This window comes from Ambystoma mexicanum, chromosome 4p (assembly GCF_040938575.1).
Source record: "Ambystoma mexicanum isolate Mex_15411 chromosome 4p, UKY_AmexF1_1, whole genome shotgun sequence".
Lineage (NCBI taxonomy): Eukaryota > Metazoa > Chordata > Amphibia > Caudata > Ambystomatidae > Ambystoma > Ambystoma mexicanum.
The window spans coordinates 450,991,385-451,011,176 of record NC_090927.1 but is presented as its reverse complement, the minus strand read 5'-3'; the positions used below and the strand labels follow the sequence as shown (position 1 = coordinate 451,011,176).

General features: G+C 47.0%; 1 protein-coding gene across 2 annotated transcripts in view; it reads right to left on the bottom strand.

Moving 5' to 3' along the window:
* The window catches only part of CIMIP5 (ciliary microtubule inner protein 5), a 224,023-nt gene that overhangs the window by 45,331 nt on the left and 158,900 nt on the right, over nucleotides 1-19,792 (bottom strand). The window contains exon 2 of one of the 2 annotated variants that reach the window (XM_069605968.1): nucleotides 14,530-14,688. In XM_069605968.1, coding sequence (XP_069462069.1) covers nucleotides 14,530-14,688 — 159 coding nt within the window. Of the gene's footprint in view, nucleotides 1-14,529; nucleotides 15,329-19,792 lie in introns of those variants that run through there. The other variant, XM_069605967.1, reaches the window with a different exon arrangement.

Genomic DNA, 19,792 nt, shown 5'->3' with positions numbered 1-19,792 from the left:
CTTTATTCTGTCTCTTTCTTTCCCTCGGTTTCCTCTGTCTTCTCGGCGTCTTGCACCACTACGCTGTTCCCTAACAATGTCTCTTTTGTTTTCACTGGGATGGTTGTGACCTCATAGTTGCCGCGCTGATGGCGAAGACCATGTGAGTTATTGATGTGCGGAGCGCTACGCTTTTTATTGGTGCTAATTGCTAACCTGTGTTCTCTCTCTTCTTTGCACAGGTTGCGGTGATGTTCCGGAGTAATGAGCGATCGAAGCACTGCTTGCCCAGGTAAGTGCTTTGTTAATGCTGACCTTGTTCCTTCTCCCTTGCAGGTTGCGGTGAAACCCAGAGATGGGCGAGGTAAGAGAAGCGCAGGGTGCTGCCAGGACTCGCTGCTTGCCCAAGTAATAATTGTTATTAATGCTGTCCTTGTTTCTTTACCTTTGCAGGTTGCGGCGAACTTCAGAGATGGGAGAGGTAAGCGAAGCGCAGGATGGATTCAAGGCCGGTTACTTCACAGGTAAGTGTTCTTGCTCGCTAATGCTGTTCTTGTTCTTCCAGGTTATTAATGGAATCCGGATCTAGAGCTTCAGGATCGGGCCGCCGGAGAAGCAGATGAGCAGGAGCTGGACACAGTGAGCGTTACGCTGCAGGAGTGTAGAATAACGCAAAGTGTGTTCTGCTGTTTGGGTGTGGTTTAACCTCTTAAGTGCCATTGAGGTTCCCCCCCAGTGCCAATGGGTTTTTTTTAAAATCGCGGTATTCACCGCCCAAACCCGCCAGCATTTCCCCGCTCATTAACCCCTTAAGTGCCACCGACGAGCCGGCTCGTCGGTGGCAACCTGGAGCGGTTTTTACCGACAAGCCGGCTCGTCGCTGGCATTTAAAGGGTTAAATAGCCCAGGTAAAGTAGTTCCAGGCCAAGTAGTTCCAGGCCCAGCCACACCCAAAACACTAGACCGCATAGCTTGGTTGTAATAGGCCTCCATGTTGGATTAAGGTCCAAAACTGGTATTGCTTTATTCCTGATAATGAGCCTGGTGCCAAAGGCGCCAGGACTGACTCCATGTATGTTTCTGATGGAGTTTAAAAGCCATTGGGGCCAGTGTGAAGGGCTTTAGCCCCACTACTGCCAGTGCGTTGTTGCACCTGAGGTGGTCATGGGCATGGATCGTGACAGTCTAATCATAGTTCTTTAAATGTATCTTTTGATAGGGACACTCTAGTAGGCATCCTATGGCAGTTAAGAAAATACAGAGCACCAGGCCCTGATGGTGTCTGCAACATAATTATGGCGAGCCAACCCGGAACTTTGGGCTGGCATACTCTCAATCCCCTTTAAGCAGATCGTGGAGGCCGTTCAAATTCATGCCTCCTGGAAGGAATCTCATTTCTGATGATCCTGCAAATTATAGGATAATAACACTCTTGGAAGGCCCAAGTAAAATGATTGGCAAATTCATCCTATTATAGATTGAGATATGGAGTGGTGAAAATTCTATTTTTAGTCCCCACCAGACACCACCTAGGAAGGGTCTATCTGCCAACTAGACGTATTTATACTGAAGTTTGATTAGTCAAGCTCATGTTAAAGGGTCTGCTCCACTTTATGTATTATTTGTAGACTTTGCTTCTGCGTTCGATACTATTGATCGTTCACTCCTCTGGGAGAAACTAAAGAAGCTGAAGATGCCTGAAGATTTATTAGTAGTGTGCCAACTTCCTAATTAAAATAACTGTTCAAGGGTGCAGTTGAATAGTAGGGGTGACCTATCAACATCAAACGTCATTTTCAGGGGAGTTAGGCAGGGGGGTATACTGGCCCCGGCTTTGTTCAATTTGTTTTTGTCAGATATAGGGGAGGTACTAAATCAAACTCATAATTTCCCTCCTAAGTTGGGTAATTGAGAAGTTCTATATCTGGGCTATGCCGAAGCACAAATGTAGTGACTGACTAAGCCAAACGCATTAAGTTGGTGGTTAACATAGATAAATCAAAATGTATGAGATTTGGTAAGGTCAAGAAAGATCACCATGGCATCGGGACACCAGCTGGGGATCTATATTGTGTGTCATTATTGCTACCTAGGATATGGAGTTGAATCACACCCAAACGAATAAAATATTACACTAAAGCAATTACAATAATGCTGGTGATAAAGAAATGTGTTATTTCCAGCACGGAGTTCAGTTTGATCAGGATAATAACTATCAACAAATATTAATAACAAGCATTTCTTATGCACTGGAATGCTCGTACAAGAACTCCAAACTATGGGACGTTCTTTTGGATGGTCATAGCTGGGCCGTATTCTGGGGTGCTGGTGCCACAGTCATACAGACCACAAGATTGAGCTGGGTCTAACCTCTCGGAGAACCACTATAAAGTGAATAGAGGAAACCTTTTTGATAAATACAATGTGTAATGAATCATCATCCTTGTTGGGCCTGCTCTGGTTGGAATTGCTTAGAGGCTCTAGTAGATTCCAATCAGACTTTAGGGCGAGGAACAAGGAATTCTTCTTACAACTAGCATGGTCACCAGACTGGATTGATGGCATGGGAACCTTGAAGGCTGCATTTAAAAATGATGCCCGGAAATGGGACTGGGCATGTTCCCATGATCATATGGGGAGGTTATCCTTACTATGTACCTATTCAAAATAGTTTTTTCCATATTTAAAGGCTAAAAAATATATTGACCAATTCCCTAGCCCGGAAGAGATGCAGATTTATAGGCATATGTGTTTTACCAAACTTCTGGTTATCAACGCTAAAGGTGCATGGTTTAATTTGCCAACGGAAGAACAAGGTTGACGACTTGGTAAAAGAGTGGGAGGTGCTGAATCTCTTCGGCACATATTGACATCTTCTTGTAAAATGGTTAAGCATTATGTTAAACATTACATTCATTTTGCCGAAGGTCTTCAGGATGATCAAGGGAGCTGTTTTGGTTAAATAGCCTTTCTGGTTGTTGTTTGACTTGATCACTGGCTCTTCTGGTCAATGTTTGGTGGGCTTTTGAGTCTGAAATCATTAGCTTGGGGGCAGAGTGTTATTAATAAATGTGACAAGAGCTCTCCATCCAATCCGTTCCTGCTTGGACGGGTGCCTTGGTGTTGAGTGCCTATAGTATCCCAAGTCACTGATCAGCTGTGGAGTTCTATTTAGGAACTTGAAACTGTATATATTGTCAGGAAAGATTTCCCTTAGGTGCAATATTTGCTCCATTTGTGAACCCCCCCCCAACTTTTTGCTCTTGTTTGGAGTACCTAACCTGACTTTTTCCAGTGGGGCACATTTGTTATGGGGAAACTGACACGTCCTTCAGGCTGTCAGTATGTTGCTATTTCTTGGTAACTTTTTATCTATGTGCCAAGTACCTTACAGTACCGCGCATAGGGGTCCTTTTTTATGGCCCTTTTTTTATGGCCCTAGCCACCCTCTAAGGATTTGTTGGTATTTGTACAAGTGTGCCTACGACGAATTAGTGGCAGCAGTTTACTTTTAAAGTATTTTTACTTCGTTTGTATGGACCATATCGCATTAACCACGTTTGGCACAAGACTTTGGCCAGTGCCAAAAATGGCCGTGCCACTAGGTCTTTTGTTCTGTCCTTTGGCCATTTTGTCCCTTTGCTTTCCCCCAGGTCGAGAGACCCGGGTTTCCTTATTTGGACATGTAGCCTCCTATGAAAACCACAACTTTCGCAGGCTCCTACATGTGACTTGTGCTAGTGCCCTGGAATAGGGTTGGGACTATCTAATCCCAATCCACACTACTGGTGCCACCAGTATGTCTGGTAGCCATGAATGAATGGAACCGCCATGGGCCAGGATTGGGCCACGTCTGACGTGCATGCAAGAGAACACATCTTCCATTGGCTATCTGAGATTTGAGCGCAAACCAAATCTTGGCTAAGAGAAGGGGCTCTGCATCCATTCCAGGTCGATCTACTGAGGTTCATACCGAACCTCATAAAGGAGCCAAGTATCCTTAACAAGAAAGCAGACTTGAGGAACCACCGGTGACGTGCTTGGAAGGTTTGGCACCTTAACCCTGCTGTTGTCCCATCAGACCCCTGTTTCATTTTGTTCCAAGAAGGCCTGCAAAGGCGCTTTGCCCCTTTGGAGTAGTGAGAACAACTACTCTCGGCTTCTCCTACTTACCCTCGCAAAGAGCCTCCTCGGAAGTGTTCCTGGGCCCTCCAGTGAACTGACCAGCTCGAACCCAGGGTATCGTACAAGAACACCGCCGTCCCGAGGAGAGACTTGAGACTTGGGGAATCACTAGTTTGTGGTCCTGGGCCCTCTCCCGCCTAGCTCCTCTGGGTCACGATTTATGAGAGTGTGCCACGCCGCGAGCATTTGCAGTACCTGCATCGCCCCGCTGTGGTGACCATCACTGAAGGTGCCTGCAGTTCTTGCCTACCATGTCCGGAGAAGTGCTGCACCGGAGCTATCCTTCTTCCTTCAAGGGCTGAGAAAAAGCAAACTTTCTGTCACAGACGATAGTCCCATTTCGCAGCCGCTGAGGGCCAGAGCGTCCTGAAACTTCAGGGTTAACACCAACAGACGAAGTAGGCTAGACTGCCAAACTTTGGTCCGGATTGTGTGGAGAGTTGGTTAGTACTTTCCTAATTTACCAGTGGTCCCCTGGCACATCCATTCATTTTTACGCATGAGTGTCCCTCAAAAGATACTAACCTGGGCTGGGATAGTCTGCGCTCCCCAGCTATTCCCGAACTCTGAAAGTCACTCTGTCCGCAAGGGTAGACCCTCTTCTAGGAAAAGGAACTTATTCTTCATTGCCTCAAGCCCTTTCCTGAGCAGCTACAGCCCCCTCAAGAGAACCTGCTTTTTCGTTTACTGAAGACCACGCGTTGTTTACGCACAACTGCGCTTTGAGCGCTAGGCTCCTCTCTTCATAGGACTGGACTACATACGCTATGGATGGTTGATGAAGGTCTGCCTAAACTGTTATCTTTGTTGGTTTAACCTTTGCGGTTACAGGTCGTGGTTATTGTCTCCCACCATCATCAGCCTTAGGCTAATCGCATTATTGTATCTATGCTAGATAGTGAATGATTGTGTGTGCTATTGTTTCTTCATAACTGTGGTATAATTGTGTTTTGATTATAAAGGCCTATAATAAATGTATGTTTGATACATCTGTCTAAGAGTAATCTGTGGATTTTACTGTGTGTGCTCATTGTGGGCTTTAGATCACTCTTAACCCTCCAGAGATTTAGGGCCTCATTACGATTTTGGCAGTAGCCATGCCGCTATTGGCGGCATGGCTGCCGCCAAAATCGGGTCCGGGTTCCCAGAATGGGGAATTACCGGGCCATTCCGAGTTCGGAGGGCCCGGTAATTCCTCCCCCCAGGAACCCGGGCCCGGACCTTCCCCATTCCCATTTCAGCCCCCATAAGGCTGAATGGGAATGGGGGAGAGAGCTAACAATGGGCCGATTACGAGCGGCCCGTTGTTTGCTCCCTCTTCCCCTCGCGGGACCCGGTAAGCACGCCTGGTTTGACCAGGCGTTACTTACCGGGATCGCGAGGGAAGCTTGTAATGAGGCAGAACGGGTTTAACGGGTCCGCCTCCTTTAGCGGGTCCCGTTAACCCATTCTGCCTCACTTGTAATGAAGCCCTCAGTCTTGACCGCCTGCCAAGCTACCGTAGATTGGTCTGGTTTGTCCAGAAGGTTCCCCGGTTCCACTAAATTAGGGTGGCCTCCTAAACCAGGTCAGAGTTTAGAAATGTTTTGGTCTGGTTTTTCTCTGATTTTAGTATTGGTTTATGTAATTTGTGAAAAGTTTGTAATGAACTACAACACAATAAAATAAATAAAACAAATTGAATTATTTTTGGTCAAACTATTTTATTTAATATTTTTTGGTCTAATATTTGGGTGAAAAATACAGATGGTAAGTTAGGATTATGCAATATTAGTTAGGTTGCCATTAGAGGTAGCGGGGTGGGGGGCATGGGAGGTCTACCCCTGCCTTCTACTAAAAAAGAAGAGAAAACCAAATTAAAACTAAAATAGATAAACCAAAAAAAACAACAAAAAACCCATCATTGAACAAACAACCAAAACTGTCACCGGGGTTTATGACAGAGTGCCTGCCTGTTCAGAGACCACCTTGCCACCTGGCTGTCTGTGTGCACAAGAAGATATTGATTCTTTAGAGCAGGGTAAAAACCCAAAGGGCAACAAGATTCGCCAACATCTCTCTTTAGTTGGGATAGCAACAACTCTCCTACAACATACAATATTCCTGCACTGCCCGATTTGATAGAGTTGCATTCCAACCCAGATGATAGGACTCTTTGGTCACAACTAGAGGAGCCTGATGAACAAAAAACAAGCCTCCATTGACAAGCCTGGTTTGGCGACATTACCACCAGGCAGGCTATCTTATATATACACTGTGATACTGTGGTACTATCTTTCTATTAGAAGACTGGAGACCAAGAAGGAAAGAAGATGCTGCACCATAGGCTTTAGATCAAACCATGTCAATGGCAGAACAGCAGCAGTGGCAACATCAGTGCCTTCACTTGTAACCATTCCCTGACCCAGATCATTGGTTTTGACAGAAGAAGCCTCACACAGTGAATATTTCTGTCCATTCGCTCCAGAGGCAGCAACACAACCTCCAAATATTTCTCCTTGTAGCTGATTAAACCATTAGAACAGAGTATCTACTTGCCTTTAAACAACTATTTACCATGCCAGGTAAGGGAGTAGCTGCACACCATGCTCACTTAACATACCGGCCAAATGCGCCAGAAACGCTGCCACATGCTTGTGGTCCGGATCCTAGGCAAAGATAAAGACCCGTGAATTGGAAGGGATCTGCCCCCCTACTGGGCAGCAGAAACTGCAAATCTGGGTACATTGAGATATGGAGTAAAGCTTTTACACAGGTCTGCCATCAAATCTCAAATACCACTGAAGGGATAGTTTGAAGGGCAGCCATACTAAACTGCTTCTGATGCAAGTATCTAGTTACCCTTTTGTATGAGGTCAGTTCTTGTGTGTGGGCTACTCCAGCAAAAAGGGGCTGAAATACCTACCTCTGCTAATCCCACAGTAGGGAACTGCATATATTACCCACAAAGCTCCTCTCTTCAATGAACACTTGGGGAGAGTAGCAGGTCAAACCCCACCAGATATAAGGATAGAAGGGAAGTATATTGGAGAATGCCATCTGATGACTCCCAGGGCTTACTGATTAGTTATACCTTTCTCTCCACGTGGCAACAGTAATGACCATCATCCTCTCACATAGTGAAAAAGAATTATCTGGCCTAGGGAATGGTTTGGATAGTGATGGCCTTGGGCTAACAAAAGAATATTGCTGGATTCTTGAGTTTTATGGTGAAAAAGCCCTCCAGCAACTCCCTTTCCATGAAAGTGCCCCTGCCACTGTGAGGTATTGAGCTTGCTTGGTAAAGGTCCTACTTCTGGGAGAAGACATACTAGCAGGTTGAAGGGCTTTTTGGAAGAGGAAAGACTAGTGGGTTTAAAGGCTTTTTTGGAAGAGGATATACTTGCATGTTTAAGGGCTTTATAGAAGAGGATAGACTAGCAGGCTTAAGGGCTCTGCAATCCTCTGTTAAATTCTTAACCGCTTCCTCTATCTGGGTGATGGAGATCTTGGAACTCAGGGAGAGAAGACCTTTTTTTGCTGAGAATCCATCCTCCTATTTCTCAACTAAATCTGGTGCTGTGCCAGAACTTAGAAAATGGACAGTGCTTGAGAGGCACATAACCCCATGAATCGCAATGCTCAAGAGTAACCCACATTTTTTTCCAACAATGCCTCAAGGTGAGAACAGCCCTCTACATTTTGGAACTTATTAAACAGATGCTGGAAATCTTTAAAGGATGAGTCTGTACTGTGCAGTCTACATAGTACGCAGAGCTGACATTAACGTGCACTGCGGTATAGGATTGCTTAACTGCACAATCAACCGTCTTGCCAGACAGCCTACTGGAGAGACATAGGGCCTCATTATGCAGTAAGTGGTAAGGGATTACTGGCACCGGTAAGGTCACCGGTGCCGGTAATCCCTTACCACCCTATTTCGAGGTCCCTTAGTGGGTCCCTTCCTCAACGCCTGGTTTTACCAGGCGTTATGAATGGGACCCCGTTAAGGGACTTCAGAGCTAATAACAGTACCGCAAATTGCGGTACCGTTATTAGCTCCATCCCCATTCCCATTGAGCCCTATGGTGGCTAGAATGGGAATGGGTCCTCCAAGGTTTGAATGACCCGGTAAATCCCTATTTCGGGAACCCGGAATGCGGTAAGGGGGTAGCCATGGTGCTAATAGCACCATGGCTACCTCCTACCGCGTAATGAGGCCCATAATAGGCTTGCTGTAACAAAGTCCACTCTAACATGTTCAGGAAATTGACTCAACGCTTCCAGCTAGTTTCATTTGCCAGAAATTGTACAAAACATTTGGCTTCTCAGCATGTTTCATTCTCCAATAAGAACACTCTGGATTTCCATGTGGATATGTAGGGTATTGTGATCTGTTGTATGTTATGTTATGTTACTTTCCATTTATATAGCGCCTTACGTATCATTGGTATGATCTCAAGGCGCTGGTGGGTTGAACGCCCTCGGGAACCGTAGTTCAAGTCAGTAGAGAGAGAGAGAGAGCACAAGTCAATAAGGTGCGTGGGTGCACCGGATATGTGTGCAGCTGGTGTGGCACTTGCATGATAGCTGCTTCTTAGCGGTAGGTGTGGTGGTTGGGAGATCCGGAATATGTGTTCATTCTAGTGGGTTGATACCCAGACTGATTTCTGGCTGCGTTAGGCCTGAGGAGACGCATAGGCTAGTGGGTGTCCTGAGCCAGCTGTGTTTAATTAGGATGATGAGGAGTATGCGGCGGGAGTTAGTATGAGAACAGCTATACCCAATGTGTCATAGTATCGCTGTGTTTTATTTGAGTGGTGGTGTATAGGAGAGAGTAAGAGTGGTAATGAGATATGGTGGTTTTCAGTAAGGTGCTTGAGATCTTACTGAACATCTTAACTCCATCCGTCCCGCGCAGTCCATCAGTCCCACCCACTCCATCCATCATACGCACTCCGTACGTCCCACGCACTCCATCTGCTACATGCGCTCCATCCGGTACTTGCGCTCCATCCGGTCCATCCATTCCATGTATTCGATTATTCCATGCACTCTATCCATTTCATGCACTCCATTCGTTGCTTCCACTCCATCCACTCATGCACTGCATCCGGTCCATCCATTCCATGCATTTTATTCGTTCCATGCACTCTATCCATTTCAAGCATTCTATTCATTCCATGCACTCTATCCATTCCATGCACTGTATACATTCCATGCACTCTATCCACTCCATGCACTCTATTCATTCCATGTAGTCTATCCATTCAATGCACTCCATCCGTTTCATGTACTCCCTACGTTCTGTGCACTCCATTGTCTGTTCCACCCACTCCGTCCGTTCCATCCACTCCGTCAGTTCCGCCCGTTCCGTCCCTTCCATCCGTTTCATTCGTTCCATCTGTTCCGTCCGTTCCATTTGTTACGTCCGTTCGATTGACTCTATCCGTTCCATGCGTTCTATTCGCTCCATGCGTTCCATCCGCTCCATGCGTTCCATCCGCTCCAGCCACTCCATTTGATCTATTCACTTCACCTGATCTGTCTACTTCATCCGTTCCAACTACTACACCCATTCCATACGCTTCATCCGTCTCAGTGCACTTCATCCGTCCCACATACTTCATCCGTCCCACGCACTTCATCCTTCCCACGCACTTCATCCTTCCCACGCACTTCATCCTTCCCACGCACTTCATCCTTCCCACGCACTTCATCCGTCCCACGCACTTCATCCGTCCCACGCACTTCATCTGTCCCAGCCACTCCATTTGATCCACGCACTTCATCCGTCCCATGCACTTCATCCATCCCATGCACTTCATCTGTCCCACGCACTTCATCCGTCCCACGCACTTCATCCGTCCCACTCACTTCATCCATCCCACTCACTTCATCCGTCCCACGCACTTGATCTGTCCCACACACTTCATCTGTCCCACGCATTACATATGCGTCCCACGCACATCATCCGTCTCACGCGTTCCATCCGTCCCACGCGCTCCATCCATCCCATGCACTCCATCCATCCCACGCGCTTCATCTGTCCCACGCGCTCCATGTGTCCCATGCGCCCCATCCATTGCACGCGCTCCATCCGTCCCACATGCTCCATCCGTCCCACGCGCTCCATCCATCTCACACGCTCCATCCGACTCACGTGCTCCATCCGACCCACAGGCTCCATCCAACCGACGCGCTCCATCCGACCCACGCGCTCCATCTGACCCACGCGCTCCACCTGTCGCACATGCTCCATCCGTCTCATGCACTCTATCTAACTATCAATTCATGTACTCTATCCATTTCATGCACTCGTCTGCTTCATCCGTTCCATCCATTCCATCCCCTCCATCCACTTGATCCACTCCATCCGTTCCATCCGTCCCATCCACTTCATCTGTTCCATCCACTCCATCCACTCATTCCGTTCCATCCGCTCCATTTGTTCCATCGACTCCATCCGTTCCATTCACTCCATCCGTTCCATCAACTCCAACTGTTTCGTCCGTTCCGTGCACCCTGTCCGTTCCGTGCACCCCGTCCGTTCCGTGCACCCCATCCGTTCCGTGCACCCCATCTTGTCTGTGCACTCTGTCTGTTCTGTGCTTTCCGTGCACTCTGTCCGTTCCTCGCACTCCATCAGTTCCATCCACTCCATCCGTTCCATCCACTCCACCCGTTCCATTCACTCCATTTGTTCCATCCATTCCTTCTGTTGCATCCACTCCATCTGTTCCATCCACTCCATCCGTTCATCCGCAGCATCCATATCACCTACTGCATCTATTTCATTCCTCACATCTACTTAATTTATTTCATCCACTTATTTCCTTTCTTCCACTTCATTCCTTTCATCCACTTCATTCCTTTCAACAACTTTATTCCTTTCATCAACTTCATTCCTTTCATCAACTTCATTTCTTTCATCCACTTTATTCCATTCATCGATTTCCCTCGTTCTGTTCAGTTTCTCCGTTTTAATTGACAGTAGCAGTTTTAGTTTTTGATTTTTCTCGATCGGATCGCGGTGCTGGATTCTTTTCTTTTTTATATAGCAATCTTGGGCTACTGTCTTTGTTGCTGTTATCATGTTAGAGTTTAAGAGTCGATATTAGGGGAAGAGCCACGTTTTCAGTAATTTGCGGAAAGACATGAGGTCCTCGGTGAGGTGGATGTGGGGTGGAAGTGAGTTCCACAGAGTGGGGGCAAGGGCTGAGAATGATGATCCACCTAACCTGACTGAGTTGGTTTTTGGTATCACTAGGAGGCCGGCAGAGCTTGATCGTAGAGTGTGTGGTGGATGGTAGGTTTTTAGTTTGTCCTGGAGATATTGAGGTCCAGTTTTATGCATTGCTCAGTGAGAGATGAATAAGGTTTTGAAGGTCACCCTTCGGGCAACCGGAAGCTAGTGCAGAGTTTTGAGAGCTGGGGAGATGTGATCTCTTGGGCCAAGGGCTAGTAGAAGTTTGGCTGCGGCATTTTATGCTCTTGTAGTTTAGTCAGGTGGTACACATGGACTCCGAGGTACAGGGGGTTAGCATAGTCCAGTCTTGACATAACAATTGATTGGACCGCAGAGAGTCTGTTGGGAAAGGTGAGGTATGGAAGAATGCACCTAAGAGATTTGAGGTGGTAGTGGCAGGACTTAGAGACGTTGTTGACTTGGAGCGAGAGGGTTAGGTCTGAGTCTAAGGTGCATCCAAGGTTTTTTTACTGAGTTTGAGGGTGCCAGGGAATTACCCATGGTGGTTGGCCAGGGTAGGGGGTGCGGAAGAAGTTTGGAGTTGCCACATACCATGATTTTGGTTTCGGAGGGGTTTAGCAAGAGGTGGTTTGTGGTCGTTAGCAAGAGGTGGTTTGTGGTCATCCAATGATCTATGTCAAGGAGGCAGGCAGCGAGGTCGGGGTGGGAGTTGGGTTTTGAATTAAGGAGTTTTAGGATTAGTTGTGTGTCATTGGGGTAGTTGTAGCACAGGATATTGTGCGAGCGGATTATTCTTGAGGGTGGACATATAGAGGTTGAACAGGAGGGCTGATAGGCATGCTCCTTGTGGGACTCCGGTATTGACTGGTTGGGCGTGGGAAGCATAGGGGGAGAGTAGGGTTATTTGTTTCCTATTGTTGAGGAAGGATGCTATCCATTTGAGAGCGGTTCCACGGATTCCCAGGGAGTGGAGGTGGTCGAGGAGGATTGAGTGGTTGATTGTGGCGAAGGCGGCGGATAGTTCAAGACGGATTAATGCAGCGGTCATCCCAGATTGAAGATAGGACAGTTTCAGTTCAGTGTCGGGGTCTGAAACCGCACGGTCTAGGAGATTGTTGGCTTCGACAAAGGCATTTAGTTGGGAGTAGGCGGTTTGGTCAATGAGTTTAGCAAGTAACCTGGTGTTTGAGATGGGGCGGTAGTTTTTGGGCTCGAGAGGGTCGAGGAAAGTTTTTTTAGGAGAGGCTTGACATGAGCGGTTTTGAACGCATCGGGAAAGAGTTCCGAGGAGAGGGAGTCATTTATGATGGTTCTTGCGTGTTCTCCTGTGCAGGTAGAAGCGAACATTTCTTTGAGGGTTGTGGCTGGGCAGGGGTCTAGTGGGGAGCCGGATGGCTTGCGGGCAGAGAGAAGTTTGAGAAATTGGTCAGTTGATATTGGAGTGAAGGAGTCGAAGGTCTTAGAGAGCCTCTTTTGCTGGATTTATAATTGTAACCTTTTTCTCACTCCCTCATTTGTCCACCCCCCAACCGATTAGGATTTTATGTATTCACTGTTTTTGGAGTCTAACAAAATCCATAGGCATCTGCTCTTTGTATAGTGACACACAGCACACCCTCAGTGCAGTGTCACCGAGAAGTTCTTTGGATTTCCCTTAAGGTTTAAATACCTTTTCTTGGGTGAACTACTGTTCCCAAGAATAAATAGCAAGGTGAAATTGATCTTACTTTTTCTTTGTAGGTAGGTCCAGCACACACCATTTTATGTGAAGTGCTGGGGGCAAGGGGTGTTTACCTAGTAGCCCCTTATCTTTTTCTTCTTATGTAACATTTGATGTTACACTTACTACTTTAAATGGCTGGTGGCAGTGGTTTACCTTTTACTACCAGTGTGCATTCTTACCGCAGGCTAAACACTTAGCTGCAGTACAGCACCCATGGGTGACCCCTTTGTCAAAATGGCCAGTCTTTTTTTCACCATTTTCTGTGAGGTCTTTCTTGGCTTTTACTCTGTTAAGATAGGCTTGAACCCTTGTTGCCTTTAGCAGGCTCCAGCATCACATTGATTGAACAGTTTTCCCTCGCCAGGAGACTGAGGTACTTGTTAAACTCCACATTTACCCTAATATGCTCCAAATTCTAAGGAAGCACGGGGCCCTGGATACAAACGTTGTTTTAGTTCTCAAATAAACTTATCCTTTGTGCCTCGAACGTTGTACGACCAAGCCTAGTCTTGCCATTTGCGGAGTTGATCCCACTAGGTTGAGGCTAGTAAGGCAGCCCAATGCCACCTGTGCTTCCACAAGAGTCACGCCATGCTGTTTTGAAGTGGACTGTGCTCCTTTTCGGGCCTTGGAGGCAGAATGTTCCAGCTGAGAGGGGAGAACCAGGCTCCGTTTGCTACGTTCAGCAGTCTGTAATTCTTTTGTATAACATTGCTGCCACCGTGTGGGCATTTTCACTGTGCAGTAAACGAACAAGCGTAACCGAGTTTATGAGTAATTTACTAATCTCGGAAGGATAACAACACGTTGCGCGGCAGATGTGAAATTTGACTAACATTTCGGAAGGGGGCGGCTAACCCTTCAGAATTTGGGAGAGGGTCTAATGTCTGAAGCTGTGCAGGAGGAGCAAACCTACTTGTGCAGGGGCGTCTAACTTATTTTCGCATTCTAATGAGAGTATTCTAGAGCACTGTTAATGTTACAAGCAGTTAACTCTCTCCTTCACGCCTGACACCACACACTTAAGAACTGCTGTGAGAATGAAGTGTCTCCTCTCCCCCTACCCTTCCAATCACTCACAATTATTGCCTAAAAAAGAAATGTACCCAATAATAAGAACCGAACTTCGGCAAGGTAACATCACTGTTGTATGTTCCCGCTTACCCACTCAACATGTATAAAGGAACGCGTTTGACAGGCCATATGCCTCGTGCTGATTTTAAACGTTCTGGTGTTGTGGTCGTGCCGGCCTCACCATCTCCAGTGACAGAATCTCATCACTGAATGAGTCGTGTAGAGATTGGGTAACACAGCTTGTTGCCATGGCATCGCACGCCACACCACGCAAAGCATGCACAGGCAACACAATAGTAACAGAAATGCATGCAAACAGAGAGATCAACGTAAAAGCAAAAAATAAATAAACAAATAGAAGGATGAAAGTGAGACTCACCAGCGCCGGCCGGCCCGCCGCTCGGCTTCTACGAACTCCCTCCACGTGTGGTCCTGGCGTACCTGGTCCTCACGCCGCGCCGCCTCGTCCTTCTGTGGCGGGGCCCGGGCGCCCCTGGGCTGGGTCTGCGATGCCGCCTCTCGTCCTCGGGGGAGAGTGCTGAAAGAAGCATAGGAGACTGAGTCCACTCTGGGAGTTGGGTCAGGCAGGCGGTATCCTGCGGAGGTGGTCCTCCTGAAGCCGCCGGACCTGCTCGCCATAGTGTACTGCACTACCGGCGACGGGGAGGCAGAAAGGGCGCGCTACCCCTGAGCCGCAGTGCCCTGTCCCCCTAGGCGCTCAGCCCCTCTGTGGCCAGGGTTACAGGGTCTATGCGTCCAAGTATTCTGCCGTCCTTCCTGCCTCACACTCTCCTACATGTTTGGGAAATGCAGAATAAAGAGCTCCACCCCTAACAGAGTTCCTGCGCTCTTCAAACAGCCGTGCCAGCTTTAGGGCATTGCTTGCGACGCCCATGAAACACTTGTTGCAGTAGTAAAGCTGGCATGGTCCCTCCCCCAGGCAGAGTCGTCCTCTCATGAAGCAGCCAGGACCTGCGCCCTGGGAGGACAGCAGCACCTGCCAGGCGGAGATGACTGCCCAGCCTCAGGAAGCACCCTGGGAGGACAGCAGCACCTGCCAGGCGGAGATGACTGCCCAGCCTGGACTAGATGTGTTTCCGCCCGATGTGTATCTGGGCGGGCATGTCAACACCGCGAGGTCGGGCCGTGGGGAAACGCGCCGCGTCTGTTTACAGTCTCCAATGGAAACTAGCCCTGATGCCGCTGCTCATGAATATTGAGAGGAAGGAGAGTCATGGGCGTCTGTTTACAAAGCCGTGACCAGAGAAAGCGCAAAGGCAATTAGCATTCCAAGAACTAACAGGAAATTCAAAACCCAAGGCAACAGTGTCCGCTTAGAACCCTCTGGGGGGAAACGAAGCAATTAAATGCACATCTTGCTCTGCTTCTACAATGACACTTAACTCGGTGTAAAAGGAGCCACCCTTACTCGACATTAGATCGCCCAGGCCCCTAAAGATGTGTGTGCAAAGCTGGAGGAACTTCTCCGGATTTATTTCCAAGCTAAAGACATACTTGCCAACATTCTGTGACCAAAAAGATGTAGGACTTTTCAAGTTTCGAAAATAATAATTCCATGACATCACAGGAAAATACAAAACATACAAACAGCACAACATGGAAAGATGTTGAACTGTTACAAATGTATAATTCGGAATGGTAACTTAACACCAAATTGTTGGCAGATGCTGTGTGATGGTGTTACACTCTGCCACTTGCCTTCACTGGTGGTTCACCCAAGGGCTGTCCCAGCAAAAGTAGCCATCAGGTCAGTGGATTGGTGTGAGCCCAATCAAATTAATCACCTACCAGCCCACTGTACAGACAGGCTAATGAATGTGTTGCATGCTTTCTACTGGAGCCTGCCTTAGAGTCACATAAATTACTTGCCACTGTAAAAAGCAGTAGGAGCTGTCACTGAAATCTGTAGGTGGTAGGGCTGCTTCAAAAGCAGCAGCCTACTGCCTAAATCTGTAGGGTTGGCAAGGATGTAAAGAGGCCATACTTTCTAACACAGCAAAACAAAAGAGGTGAGGTTTGGAATTATCCTTAACCTCCGGCATTGCTTGGTCCAGCCCAAACTGCTTGGTCACATCCTTTCTTCACAAGACCACAAGCATTCTGAGACATGTTTCGGCTCGTTGGGTCTCATCAATGAGGGGTAGCTTGGGTCTCAAGGCCCAGCAGGCACAGGACCCACATCTGGGCATACCCGTCCCACTGGGGTGACCAAAGCAAAACAGAGGTGTTGGCTGGAAGGTTTAGAATTAATCTTAACCTCTTTTTCGTAGTACCAAGCCTGATTTGCATATGGTGTTTCCCCTTTTGTAATGGCTTGGCATGCAAATAAAGAAGGTGTGGGTGGTTGCCCAGAGCAATGCCAGAGGTTAAGATTAGTTCTAAACCTTCCAGCCATCACCTCTTTTGTTTTGCCATAATCACCCCGAGTGAATCCATAGGGGGAATGGAGAAGGGTCTATTGCTATGCATGGCGTTAACAAGATTATCTGTTGAGTTAACATGTGGTTGCATTGCTTTAAAAGTCGGTGGTTGCCGTGCTTTGAGGGGCATTTTACCTCTTGTTTGTAGAACGTCTCTGCCTTCGTCCGATAGAAGATAAAGATGAACTTAAACCCTTGCATCTCACCAACTAGGTGAGTCTTGCCCATGAACACACCGCCAACCTGCAACCTATGCATCTCTAGGACAATACTAACAGTCTCGCACAAATCTTTTCTCCCCCCCTTTCCTTTTTTTCAAAAATCTCGTTTTTTTCCAAATTTATGATGCCACATTTACATGTATATGCAAAAATGTAACTTTAATATATGATGATTCGATTTAAAAATAGTTTGTAAACTTCGTTATAACACAATGCAATATCGGACACCATGTCACCTCACTTGGAATGGCCCAACACTCAAATGATGTGGTTGAATAATGATTATAATGGTTGGGAAACTCCACACGGGGCGCTTACACTCACCATGCACTATGCACAACTCTATTATAAGATCGTATCTATTGTCATGTACCCCAAAAATTAAATTGGTAGCCTAGAAAAAGACCAGTAAGGTCAAAACACGTGTCGGCACCACTTGTTACTCCATCAATTGAGGATTTCACAAGAATAAAATCAGAAAATGTAACCAAGGTCCTTGTGGACCTATATTCTTCATGCACCTGAACTGGAAACAAAGGAGGGTACCTTTGTATACAAAACAGCACACACGCCGAAGTAGTAGAAACTAAAAACCGACTTCTCTTGATACATACAGCAGGCACCACGAGCACGGGCCTCTTTAAGTTTCTACCAACTGGCTGCTAGTGCACTTTAAATCAGAGATGGGAGGCACGGCAACCCATGGTTCCTGGTGCTCCTAACAACTATACAAAATCATTACCTCCATTAATGATAATGATGTGTTATTTATATAGTGCCTTAATCCAAAGCACTTTACAGAGCACATATTTACATACAATATCACCCAACTGAAATTGGTACTCATGTATCGACCTTGGAAGGATGAAAGGCTGAGTTGGCCTTGCCGGGATTCGAACCTGCGACCTGCAGATCACATTCAATTCACAGCAGCAAGCGCTCAACCCGCTGAGCTATCTTACTGGCTTAAGCTGGATTTATGGAAGGCGAGATGCCTCCTGATTTGCAACATAAAGAGATACCCCCAGAGGAATGTGTGCAGTTGGCGATGTGCCATTTGTACACATATTTTTGTGTTGAGGTCAAGAAAAGAGGAGTAGAACAAGCAAACACTTCTTGGCAACAAAACAAATGGACCAATCTCACAACTTAATCCTGGTGTGCATTGTTTAAACCATTTATTTTCTCAAGTTTTTCTTCTAAAACACTTTTAATTTGATATTGTTTAATTGTCTTTTTGCATGTTTTTGAATTCAAATTGGATTTTTTCAAAATCTCAGAGGACTGAGATGGTTTTAAGGGGTGATGTGGAGAATGTTCAAAAGTTCAACAACAAAAAAAAGTTTAAAAAAAAGAAACATGTCTGGGGATGCTTGTGGTCTTGTGCAGAAAGGATGTGACCAAGCACTTCATGCTGGATTGCCCCTTTAGGGGTGGGACCACGCCTGAATTGCATATGGCCTTTCCCCTTTTGCAAAGGCTTGTCAGGCATTATGGTTAGTTGGTAACTCCATGCCCCTTTCATAGGTTGTAGCTCCATTAGTTGGATTCTGGAAAATCTAGTCTTTTCATTTCAATTGACCAAAATAAAAGCAAAGCTCAGGACCGCAGTACCGCGTCCTTGCGAACATGATCAATGTGGAAACCCCCAACTGCAATTTCTTCCTGCAACCAGTTTGTGATTTATATAATTGCTGAAACCATTGTTACAGAAGAAAGAGGAGGCAATGTGGGTTCTGGACTGAGAATATCTGGTTGGCATAGCTACAGGCAATGCCATGGCATGAAATGGCAAAATCACTAAAATCTATTTTTCCAAATTCCTCTACCGTACTACCCAATCAGAAGTTCCCTAACAATATCTGCTCCACTCAGCAGCTTTGTAAGAAGCAAGTAGGGTTATCCGACTTTCCATGTCCCAGCTGTGCAGTGTTTTAATATTGGGCTATTTTGCAGTGAACGGTGGGCCTATATTTGGGCTATTTTTGATGGCAGATCTGTTTTTTTGTCTTCATATGGCTGCCTTTCTACATACACCCACCTACCCCAACCCCACTCTCTCTACCCCTACCCACCCACTCCACCCCCATTACGTGTGGTGGTTGGGTTTTGTTTGGGCTATTTTGGCCTGCTATTGACAAGTTCTCCCAAGGAGGCTTTGTTTTTTATGTTTTTTGCCCCCAGCCAACTACCATCAACCACCCACCCCCACTCTCTCTAACGCCACCCACCCACCACTACTCAACCTACCCTCACCCCCTCACACTATCCCCTCCATCTCTATCCCCACCCACCCAATCCCTACCCTTTCTGCCCTCACCCACCCAAAAACTCTACCCCGTCTACCACCACACACCCAAAAAGGCTCATCATCGGTGTCACCCGCTATTGTTTCCACCCTTGCTCTATTCTCCTTCCTTCTCATTCTCTTGCGCTCCTTATCCTCCTTTGAAACTTTGCACTCTCCTCCTTGCACCCTGGTGCTCACAAATGCAAAATGCAAAGAACAGCAGTAAACACGAAAACTATTGGCTTTGCCAATGCATGTTGGACTTGTACCGAACTGCTGATGAGGCTATTGCAACTGGTTCTAGTTACAGCATGGTATTTCCTGGTTGTTGATGTCTACTGGTGCATTCTGTAGCTGTTACTGATATGATAGGTTACTTATAACGCGCTTAACCCAGAGGTTTCTAAGCGCGGTCCCAAGGGTCGAACCTTGGGTGCTCCGCATCGTCTTGCCTCCAAGGCGAGCACGTTGCCCCTTGCCCCTGAGCTATCCTCCCCTCCGCTCTGCGTGTATAGTCCACCTGAGAGGACTGGACCCACTAGAAACCATGTGATTCTCCTGATGCCATGCACACCTTGCACGAGGCAGCTGCAGCATACTGTCGAACTGTACAGGAAGAAGAGAGGGAAGCTGTAAGAGCGGGGCGGCTGGAGGCAATACTGCTGGGGGCTGGCCCAGCATCACACACGT